The sequence below is a fragment of the Carlito syrichta genome, unplaced genomic scaffold, assembly GCF_000164805.1.
Source record: "Carlito syrichta isolate Samal-C Ts95f unplaced genomic scaffold, Tarsius_syrichta-2.0.1 Scaffold277815, whole genome shotgun sequence".
NCBI classification, from domain to species: Eukaryota; Metazoa; Chordata; class Mammalia; order Primates; family Tarsiidae; genus Carlito; species Carlito syrichta.
Window position 1 is genome coordinate 535,982 of NW_007221911.1, and position 12,284 is coordinate 548,265.

Genomic DNA, 12,284 nt, shown 5'->3' on the forward strand with positions numbered 1-12,284 from the left:
GCACTTTTTGTTTTCTGAAAAAGAACTAATATGAAATGCAACTGTAATAAAAGAAACAGGTCAACCAATCTTTATTAATTCCCTGGCCCCTATAAGGACTAGAAAACAGGGCCCTACCTTTTATGGGTCAGAGATCTAATCTCCCATCCATTTATTATTCCCATCAGTACCATCCTTCCTTCCTTTACTGATTCCAAGACTTCAGGTCATTTCAAGACTTCAGGAAGTCTTGGTGCGATGGGTGGGGTATGGAGCCCTTGGCAAAAGTCATTGTATATTGAGAGATAAATGTCTCAGAGGTAAAAGTGCTACAAAGTTCTAAAGAATTCTAGAGTCTTGAAGATCATGAGACACATTTTCAGAATAAAATCTTGGAGTGGTTGGACATGGTAAAATCCTATTGTTTTTGTAAACAGTGAAGTGAAGCTGTGTGCCCTAGGCTCATTAGCAGTGAAGACACTGAAAGATTAAAATTAAAGAAAAGCAAATATTTATCAAACAAATACAAACAAAAGAAAAGCATGGATGGAAATTTTAATTCCAAAGTAGAATACAAAGCCAAGGCATTTAAAGGGGCAAAAGGGTTGGCAAGAGGTATGACCCTAATAAAGAAAAAGCAGTCACAAAAAGTTATGCATCTAATTTTCTAAAATCAATTATATAAAGCAAAAACTGTTTGAAATAGAAGGAAAACCTGAAAGAAGCACAATTGGTTGGAAAGTTTACATCTCATATCAGCTTTTTATAGGGGAGGTAGAGAGAGAAATCTAGGTGGGTGGGAGCAAAAGTATAAACACTGTAAAAAGATGAGTAGTCAGAGTTTCAATTATTGTCATCAGCTCATGTCCTAAAAAAAAGATAATGTTTTTCATCTCCAGAAGATTCAGCACTGAAAGATTCTATGGCTATGCCATCATATAAGATCAGAAAAATTACAATCAGTTTTTTCATTTTATCTATGTGACTGGAAGAAAATAAACTCCATTGTAGAAGACACCACATACCCATCAGCAATTCTCATCTATTGGTAAATTCTTCTAGTATCAACCCTGTAAATTTCCAAAGTAGAAAATTAAAAGTCCTGATCATTCATAAACTAATTCACTCACTCATATTAGCATATTAGTGCCTTGACTACATCTTAGACACACTCCAAATCCCACTACATTATTAAAACGGATGGTTTCCATTTCCTGAAGCCATCCACATGACCTGGGATTGTTGGAGATCTGCCTGACCTTGATGCTGTGGCAGGTTGAGCACAGCTTATCCCCAAAGTGGCTGAAGCTGGAAACAGTTGGAGGGTGAGAATAAACTGGGCTCTCATTGAGCACTCATTGCCAAAACCAGAACACCATACTTGATTTTCTAGACTAAGGGGTTCATGAACAGTAGTCTAAGCTCAAAGAGTCGCAAACCAGGTAGCCGTCATAACAGAATGTGAAACAAGACTAAGGTCAAAGCCAAAGCAGACAGAAAATGAGGGAAGAAAGGCAAGTTTCTCTCTCTTCTTTTAGTATGGCTGCATTTTTTATTTTTTCATTTAAAAAAGTGCTTGCTTTGGTTTCCAATAATGTTTCTCAATTTAACCTCAACACATATGCAATCAGGAGGAAATCCTCACAGCTTCTGGCTGTCAGTCTTGATTTTTGATATTGATAAGAGTTTTCTGTATTGTTAGTACTTAAGTGGGAAGCAAAGAGAAATTACTTTGTCCAAGACAAAGATTATGAACATCACTGCAGAGTCAAACTTAGGTTTGTTGGCTTTCAGCTAAGAATCTACGGGCCAATCGGGCTGGTTTAGAAATTTAATATTGTAGGAGTATTGTAGCATTTACTCACTAAGAAAGAAAACTAAGTTCCAGATGAACTAGCTAATGTTATAATGTTCACTACCCAGACTCTCTCACTTTCTGTTTCTCCCTTTCTATCACAGGTCATTGGCCATGAATGGTTAACTGCAAAATGGATACCACATCTTCAACTGCCAGGTAACTTTTGGGTCTCTCTGTCCATGCAGGTATTAATGAAATTCAGGTCATAAGGGGTAGGAATGAGGTAGCCAGGATGCTCAGAATCTGAATGTTTCATATTACAGTATATCTACATATACAACTGTGGTTGATACAAAGTTGCAAAAGGGCTTCTATTATTTGAGAGAACATAAGGATTTAGATTTGAAATATATTCATGATTAAATATATGGGAGTTATTAGGTTCCCTTTGTATCAAAATTTATTACATTGCACTGATTTGCTGGCTGAGAAAGAAAAGGCCATTTGCATGGCTCCTGTCAGTCACATGCGGTTTGGAAACGCTTGTGCATTCCAGATACATTCTGTGTAAACTGGAGAATCATATCCTATTTCTACTGGTTTGCATGCATGCATATAAAACTTGCTTTTTCCCACAGTGCCACATGAGAATCAGTGAAGAACTAGCAGCAGTGATTACAATTAATCAACTTCTTTGTTGAGATTTCACAGCTATGATAGTGAGGGGAATTCTTGTCCCTAATGTCTAGAGAGGCTGTGACTTCTACTTTGTTGGTTTATGCGTTCGGTTCGGTTCTATGGAGCATTTAGAGATAAAGATGGCAACTGCCATTCAACACAGTTTCTCACACCTACTAAGTGCTAGGCCCTCCACTAGTATTGAGAGATAGTGTGCAGAAGTCCCACTACAGGGAGCTCAGAGTTTAACGGAAAAACCCACAAGTAAACAAATAGTTACCACCCAGGATGATAGTTGCATTTACAGAGTTTGGGTTATGTACTATGTCCTGTGGAAACAGGGAAGGAGTTTTCCAAGACTTCACAGGAGGTGATTTCTGATGGTGGAGTATGAGTTGAAGTGAAGAGGGACTGGAAGTCATTCAAAAAAGTAGGAACATTATTTTCAGAGCTTATCAAGAACACATGTTTCAGGGACCTGAAAAGAAGTGCTGTATGGCTTAAGGCCAGAGGTAGAGTCAGTGGAGACTATAATTTGAAAATATATGAGAGAGAGGCAATAATTCTAATAAACATTATGTTAATAGCCTACATTCCTGTGTTAATACTTGAAGGTGTCTACTCACCAAGAAAGAAGATTTTAAGGTAGTGGATGAACTAGTTCTCTCACTGTTTCTCCCTTTCTAGCACATAATACAATGGCTGGCACATAGTTAATGCTCAGTTAACATAAACTACCAAGACTGCATATAATTGGTAGCTGCCAAGGTGGTCCCCAGCTATTCATGCCCTTGTGTCAACCCCTCCTCTTGAGGATGGGCTGGACTTATTGATTCATTTCTAGTAAGAAAATACAGAAGCAATGAGCTGTCATCTTCAATATTATGTTATAAAAAGACTGTGGCTTTCCTCTCGGGCAGTCTTTCATGTGTACACCCTCTGGCTCCCTTTGTCGCTTGGAGCATCAGCTGTCATGGAAGATAGTTATGGAGAGGCCTGCATGGCAGAGCTGAGCCACTTCTATGTGAGTGTGCTCTCTACCAACGCCTAGGCATGAGAGTGGATGTAAATCTTCTAAGGCCTGATAGTCACAAGGCTGCGTTTAGAAGTGAATTCTCCAATTTTGCTTGAGGTTTGAGGCAACTGCAGCCTTGGCCAACAGCTTGACTACAATCTCATAAGAGACCCTAAACCAGAGGCACCAGCTGAGCTTCATTCTGATACTCCGCCTCCCAACAGAAACTGTGAGATAAGGTATATTGGGTTGAGTCACTAAATTTTGGCATAAGTTGCTACACAACAATGGATAACCAACATACAGGGGGACCAAAAAACCCCTGAAATTTATTTATAAAAAATTGTGTATTTGTTCTCACATGTTTAAACTTCAGACACCTTCAAAATACTCTCCATTTGATGTAATACACCTATTGAGATGCTTTTTCCACTGCTCAAAACAATTTCTGAACTCGTCAATTTTTTATACCTTTTAGTACTGCTGTCATTTTTTTTTTTGTTTCACCTCTTCCACATTGGCAAAATGTTTCTCTTTGAAGACTTTTCATCAGGTAAACAAATAAGAAAAAACAAGTCACTCAGGGTGAGATCAGGTGAAAAGGGAGGGTAGGACACAGGGGTCATTCAGTTGTGGGTCAAAAACTGCTGAACACTCAGCATGATGTGAACAGGTGCGTTGTCATGGTGGGAGAACCAGTCACCTGTTTGCCACAACTCAGGATGTTTCTTCCACAGATTGTGATACCTCTCCTTCAAACTTCTTGATAAAAACTGTGGTTGACTGTTTGATTAAGAGGAACAAATTCCAATTGCACTACAATGGTCCCACCCTCCAAAAGATAATTTTGGTTTAGTTTTTTGGGGGGAGGTGTTCCTCCCCATACTATACTATAGTAGGGCTGTCTATTGACCATCCCTGTTAGGACTGGGTTTCTGGTAGACCTTGAATAGACTTTGTGGTACTAGAATTCCTTTTTGGTGATGGGGAACTTTCTGGAAACCTAGTTTCTCTGACTAGAATCTCAAACCCCTAGTGACAAGTAGGTGATCTCACCTCCCTCCTTGAGAAAAGAACCCTGTCCCCTGAAGTCTCACTCAGTTGCTCAGACCATGCACAGAATGATTCTAACCCATCTATAGCACACATTGCTGTACTTGGGAGGCTCCTTCCCTCAATGTTGGGCACATCAAAACTATAAGTCCAGTCTCTCTACTCACTGTTGCTAAGACTCCGACGAATCTCAAGCCACATCTGTCTAGATGATGACAATCACAGATGTCCACAGAAAGACACATGTAGCTAATGCATTTCCTATTTTCACATGTAATCCTAAATGATTATGTGACAAGTCATAGCAACTAATTTTCAAACTTGCAGTATACACTGTCCAGGTGGAAGTAAGTGGAAAAATATACATTGCTTAGAGAACATTGAGTTTTTGGCAGAGGATTTTTGGCAGTTTATATAACAATGTTGATTTGAAGTCAGTGGTTTTATATGTAAAAAAAGATGTTAAGACCTTGTAAAGATGCTAAATATTTACATAAAAATTATGGTCAGCTAAGGAAAGAAGAGCAAAATATAAAACCCAAGTGTGCCTTCTATAAATTATTCTTTGCTCAATTCCTATGTCTTTCTAGTAGTGGCTAAATCCATTTTTTAGCTAGTGATTGAGCAACCACTGTGCGCACAGCACTATGTAACTAAACGTTCACCACAGTCACAAGAGAAAGAGGGAAAAGGGAAGAAAAGGGACTTTGTACCTCTGTCCCTGATGACTTTGCCCCTCATGCTCTGGGATGCAATCATTAGGAACTGAAGGACTGAGGTGGCAGGATGTCCTCAGAGCCACAGCTGAGATGCCCACCAGTGGGGATGAGAAATTCAGCAGCACTGAGGTGATATGGTAGGAGAGGATATTCAGGTGATGAGTCACATTGATAACTAGTGGATTGTGCAGGCATGACAGTTCATAGGTTCCTGAAGAGAAAAAAGGAGATGAATACTATTTAAAGTCATTCAGCTAATACCATGTTTCCCTATCTAGTATTTCTTTTATCCTCCTAATAGGTATGTGATGAAGGCAAGATTCCAAACAATATCAGAGACAGACATCAAGTTAACTCCTGGGTCCATTGGGTTGTTCTTGAGTGACCCTAAAAGAATCTTGTCAGACTCACCAAGAGAGTGGTTGGTTCCACTGCCGTCAGTCAGGTAGAGGGTCATGGTTGGCCGCTGACGCTCCCCAGGGACCAGGCCATCAGTCATCAAAAAAATAAAGATTGCTGTGGTCACTCCTGGTCTAGTGAAACACACCTAGGCATAAGTACATTTATGCATTAGCCATTATTTTCATTCCGTTATTAAGGCATGTGTCACACATTTTGTCTTCTCAGGTAGTTTACCATTTATAAAGAGCCTCCTTCTTTTCTACAAATGGGAAAAATAGATAGTAGGCACAGAAAGGTATTCAAGGTTGTGTCAAAAGTCAAGATGAGATGAAAGAAGATAATTTTCAGTGAGCATTGCATCTCTTTTTCTGAGACTGTTTACCTCAACTTTCTTTTTTGAAACTTGAACTTGTCTTTAAATTTCTCAAAAACATTACTCATAGAAGTCATTGGTGAAGACAATGAAAAAAGAACCCCACATAACTAGTCAATACTTCCTTATTGCTAAAGTAAGAACCATGGACAAGATGACCATCAAACTAACATCTTGTTTTGAACTGTTTCATGCTCTGAACCACCATAACTATCCTTTCCCATCTTCTACCCCCTCCCAAAATTTTCATTAGAACCTCTTACTTAGCATGTGAACTCTGACATAAGAGGGAGGTTAATGCAGAGACTGTTTGTTTCTGAAATTAGAATCTGCCAAACCATTCATTGTTATGCAGTCTTCCTGGTGCACCAAGCATGTTCCTGGCCGGAAAATGAGCTAACATCTATCATTCAGTAATATTCTTAGATGGTTAGGCTGATTGACACTACAACAAACTTTCAGGGTAAACAGTATAAGTTTTGTCCCTGGAAATTCTGTAATAGAAAAGAAAATATCTTAGAGGATAAAGGACAGTACCTTTACTCACTACTGCTTATTTTTTACACTGGACTTATTTTATGCAGTAATTCTACTCTTGTTTTAATTCCTGTAGCTGAACATTGCTCTTAATTTCTGCTGAGAATAAAATCCAACTTTTCCTTGTGTTATATGAGTGTTATATTGTCAGAATACGGTACTGAATCTTACAACATTCAGCATGCATATCCCTAGATTTTTAAAATCAGATTCTAAGGGTGATGAAGCACCAGAAAAATTGTTCTCAGTACAAAAACAGGGTACAACACCCAGTGACAGGGGCCTCCTTTAAGAGTGGGGAGTAGGAGAGAAAAACCTGTTTTTCATTTTAACAAGAAATTTTTCTTGTCCACAGACTGATTTTTCCTGAGTCTTGGCAGTGTGTTTATAGAGTGTCCATTTGCACTGCTGGCTTAATTAGGGTGATTTTATGATTTGCAGTGGTCAAAGCAGCACAGCTCTGCCTTCTCTCCCTCCTCCTTTGAGGGAAAGACCAGCCACACTCTCGCTTTTTATAGTGCCTTTTTTTCTCTGTTTTTATTTCCCCTCTTTGAAGTAATAAATATTCCTTCATAACTTAAGAAACATCCAGACCCATAGGTAACGGCTTGCAATATGAAGTCCTTTGTCCCTGGCTGGATGAGGGCTAGACATGACACACATCCTAAGGTAACCAAGAGCCCAATTCAAAGCCTTCAACTCCAGCATCAAATGACATCAAAGCCCCCTGGGAACTCCCACAACCTCTTCCTTTTCATACACCACAAAAGAGACCTGAATCCTGGAAGAAAGTTCTGGGACATTTTCTGAGGCAGAGGCAGACAGAGTCCAAACAAGTACCTGGTGGCTTTACCCCCATTAAGCCTCAGACCTGAAGAGTAGAGTGGCTTCCACATGCATAGAAGAGCTCAGTCTTCCCTTCTTCTGATGGGTCCCATGACAAATGCCACCCACCTGAAACTAGTTAGTGGAGGTAGGTCTTACGGTGTATGTTTCTCTTTCCTGAGGGCCCCTGCCCAAAACCTCCAACCATTTTGCATCTCCTAGCAATATGCCTTCTTGCTCTAAAGGTCTTTGAATACCAAATTATTTTGGATCTTAAAGCTTGCTCCTGTTGGCAGTGTCTCTGTGCTGTGATTATGGGAAGAGTTTATGCCAGGATCTCCAGGCTGAGGCTTAAGTGGGAAAACCCCAGGTAAAACTTACAAAGGAGACCCGGGAAGAGGAATGTTGGGTTACATGAAAAAAAAGAGAGACAAGTGTTTTCTCAAGCTGTGGGATGCCGAGTCTTGGGAATTTCCTCTCCCAGAGACATGGAAAGGTAGCCAAGTCTCATTCACATTTGAACCCCACGAATGTCCCACAGCAGCAACTAGAAACACAGGAAGCATAAACTTTCTCCCACAACTACTAAAGCCTCAAAAGTAGAAGCCAGTCTGAATCTGCATATACATGCATAGTCAATTCAAGCAGGGGCAAAAGGAACCAAATAAATTCACAGTTCTGAAGAGAGAGCTGGCCAGGTAGAAGCCCTGGGTTTGACTCTTGGATTGATCTCAACTCACTAGGTAAATCCGAACCATCCATCTCTCCTGAGTCTCTCTCCTGCAGATGAGAAATCAAGATATTACCTATCTCATAGAGTAACTACAAAGATTAAATGAAATTGTGTGAAAATACATAGGATGATGCCCATTATTCAGTAAGGACTCAATGTTCAATAATTCTTATTTAAAAAAAAAATTATCCTGTTTACACTGCAGAAGAAAAAGGTGAAAAGAAATAAAAAATTTTAAATGAAACATACATCTGTATGTTTTAACATACAGAGAATTATACTTTTCTGAAATGTATAGACTAAAAAATGTGACACATGCTATTTTCAATTGACACTTAAAGAAATATGAACTGGAATTCTAGGTTCTATTTCTGTGGACATTGTCAATATTTGAGGTTTTTGGAATAGAGTATATCACTACTTTGCAAACTGAATCTATGAAAAATACATTATATATGTGATTCTTTTAATAGACTTTTCAGAAAATTCAGTTTAACATGTCTTTATTTTTAAAAATCTACCTTTGCTATACATAGAGGCATAGAAACTACTAGAATTGATAGTGTAATTAGAAAGCTAAAAGTGCATTATTCTTATTTAAATAAATGCTTAAAAGTTGCTCTTTCCACAGCCAAGTTACAACTATCTAGGTGTGTGTGTATGTGTGTGTGTGTGTGTGTGTGTGTGTGTATACATATATATATAATAGTTCAGACTAATTTTACTACATATTGAATAAATGAAGAATGTTGTGTTCCTAAGCATGAAAGGCAAATAGTAGCAACAGAAAGATAATCTGGCAACAGGAAACCTTACTTACTCTACCCCCATGTTACCTTTGCCACTGCAAATGTGACACTCCTCTGATTACGACACTAAATGCATGCTTATGAACTTCAAGACAAAGTACCTATCAGGACAAAGCACCTCTCCAGACTACTCAGATCTGAGAGGTGCACCAGGTATGCACCACGAGAAAAATCCAAAGTGTTAGGAAGTCAAAAGGATTGTCAACTTTATCTAATGTTTTATTTGTTTTAACAAGAAGATTGCATTAATGTATTGCATGGGCAATGTACAATTAATTTGAGCATGTCTCTTATAAGGAAAAAAAACCTATAACTAGATATCAGGAGGGAGACATTTCCTTTTAGAAAATCAAACAATTCTCAAGTCTAGGGAATGGTCTCAAGATTGAGGACTTACCGGTGAAATTATTTCCGTGAATCCATCACAAAATATATTGAAATAAAGAGAAAACATCAAATAGGTAGATAGATAGAGATATGAAGATATGAAGATATAAAGATAGACAGACAGATAGATAGATAGATAGATAGATAGATAGATAGATAGATAGATAGATATAGATCGATAGATTCTGACAGACAGATGGAGAAAGCCAGCCACACACTCAGTTGCTTTTTCATCCAAAGCCTGCACATTAGCTATTCAATCTAACCGCTGGCCACTGGTGAGGGGTAAGATTGAAAGAATGTCTCTCTGATGCAGAACTGTTTGGACTTAAGAAATCCCTCTTCAATCTGCCCGCTGGGCACAGACACACTCAATATACTCCAAAGCCAAGCATTTCAACTTCCAGGTCATCCTTTGTGGTGGTCACTGGAGAGCAGACCCTGAAACTACACCACAAACTTGAAAAGAATCTTCTCTGAGGTTTAAAATGCTTTTGGTTAGTCACTGCGTTGCTGTTTTTTCTGTGCCTTTTCATTTCCACTTATCTATGGCCCTTCCTGATTTCAGAGGGAAAGGGAAGGCCCTTGACCAGGAGAGAGCAGGCAGGCACTACCTTCTGTTTGCATGGCACTTCACAGTTTGCCAAACATGATTGCATACTTTGTCAGAACATACACTGAGCTCGTGGGGTTTTTATTCCTACTGGATAGTTTTAAAGTGATAATACCCTAGAACACAAAGGTTATGCTATAGAAGTAGAAACTAGGATTCTGAAAGCTTAAATGACTTTCCCTAGGTAATGCTAGTGAGAAAGGAACTTGGGTTTTCCCATTTTATTCTTTCGACGGTACCAATGTTCTTAACCTGGGGTGAGCAGTAAATCATAGATCAGGAAATGTATAGACACTTGTGCTCTCACTCCTTTTCAAAATGAAGTCACATAAGCTCTTAGGCATAACAACTTTCTATAATTTTAAGGGAGCTGAAAGGAAGTCACATAAGCTCTTAGGCATAAAAGTTTTGTGCATTTTTAATGGGGCCGAGAAACATCTTTAAAAGTCATTCAGGCTCTAATTAGGGGCCAACAGAAATGTTTGCACTACTGGGTGAACCATATTACATTTTTGTAGGAGAAAGATTATCAAATATTTGCAGTTTTATGTGGTTCAATCTAAGAATATTGCTATCTGTATAGGCTTCTGAAATTTTGTCAAGGGAGATACTGACTCTCAAAGTTCCAAGGGATCTTACTTAAAATCCAAATCTAATAGATGAAGGAAGAGTTTGAGGCAACTGGCCGCTTGCCAATGAGTCATCTTAGCTGCCTCCATGATTGAGGACGTGAGTCAAAATGAGGAGGTGGGTTGGAGCCTGTTTTGACTTTCTTCTCCTGGCCAAGCCCCTGCCTGGACATTGGTCAAAACCCAGCTGATTTCCTGTGTTATTCCTTTGTAGTACAAGTAAGCCTACAAACACCCAGAGTTTGTGTGGTTCTTTTTTTTTTTTGAGTTGGAGTCTCGCTCTGTCGCCCAGACTGGAGTGCAGTGGCCGCTCTCAGCCACTGCAGCCTCGACCTGCTGGGCTCCGGCGATCCTTCCGCCTCAGCCTTCCGAGTAGCCGGAATTATAGGCATGCACTACCACGCCCGGCTGATTTTTTTTTTTTGATTTATTGTAGAGATGAGGTCTTGCTGCCCAGGCGGGTCTCGAACCCGCGAGCTCAGGCCATCTGCTCTCCTCAGCCTCCCAAAGGCGCGGGATTACAGGCTGAGCCACCGAGCCCGGCAGTGTGGTTCTTTTTTTCAGAAGGGTGAGATCAACTTGTCACGAAGTTGGGAAATAAAGAGGGCACCATTATCATGGTCTCTACTCTCAAAGGTAGGCATTGAAAAATATATTATTTGACAAGTCAGTGAAAGAGGCCTGGATCAGAATCAGATGACTGGCTCAATTCCTGCTAAGAGCATTTTCTCAAGCTGTGATCTTAAACACCAGGGCTAAGTCTGCAAAGATTCAGTGTTAGAAGAGCTTATGGGACTTAAAAGGAGGGTCAGAAGAGGACAAAACCAAATCTGTGTTGGGTACTGTGATGTGTCATGCACATCTCCTCTTTCATGACTGTAGCACTCAGCTCACAGCAAAGTATCTTTCTAAAAATTGCCTTCAAAGGAAAAAAGCCTTCGTACACAAGACCATGTCACTTTCCTGGAGTGGGAGGTGGCGTGGGCAGCCAATGTCCAATGATCTTTTGGTAAAGGTGAGTTGTTTATGGGGTGGTACAACTCTGAAGGGCCATGGGATGCTGATATCCATGCAGGGCTGTTTTGGCTTCCCTCCTTCCTCTGTCCTGCACTAGTTCTTCCATTCCCACATAGATGTTGATCCGATGGGAGTTCTCAGTAAACTTTCTACATGCAAATCTTCATCTCTGAGTCTGAGTCCTGGGGAAACCTCATCTAAGACAAAACCTGAAAGTGAGAAAAAGTGTTCCCTTGGGAACAGAACATAAGCAAGGGAGGATGAAGCTGGGTGGGTTTCCATCCTGGATGAAAAACATTGCTATCCCAATTAATCATGAAACTTAGAGTCTATGAAGTTGCCATGTCAGGGACTGGCAAAATCTTCCACGTAAAAATCAATAAAAAGTAGATGAGTAGCAATCAAACAGGAAAAGGAGGAAATTAGTGTGTTACCCTCTGGGAATACACTATTCAGCCGCTGAGAGATTCTCTTTCAGTGCACCAGGCAAGTTTTTGATGGAAATGAAAATCATATACATAGTCATCTTGTTTTTGCAGGATTCCCAGAAAATCAAAGATCCACCTAGGTTAATTTTTCAAATAACAGTAGATTTTCTTTTGAAGCACAAGAATGTTTTAAAAATTTCAATCATGACTATAGAAAGAATTCCGATATACATTAGAAAATGATCTGCCTTCTTAAATAGAGAATCCTGCACTTCAGTGAATTTTCACT

General features: G+C 39.6%; 1 protein-coding gene across 1 annotated transcript in view; it reads right to left on the reverse strand.

The window, feature by feature from the left end:
• The window catches only part of LOC103254383 (pappalysin-2-like), a 158,676-nt gene that overhangs the window by 94,693 nt on the left and 51,699 nt on the right, over positions 1 to 12,284 (reverse strand). Inside the window, exons 10-11 of the mRNA XM_008052475.2 lie at positions 5,654 to 5,789; positions 5,237 to 5,453 (exon numbers count right to left, since the gene is read on the reverse strand). Of these exons, the coding sequence (XP_008050666.1) occupies positions 5,237 to 5,453; positions 5,654 to 5,789 (353 nt within the window). The remainder of the gene's footprint in view (positions 1 to 5,236; positions 5,454 to 5,653; positions 5,790 to 12,284) is intronic.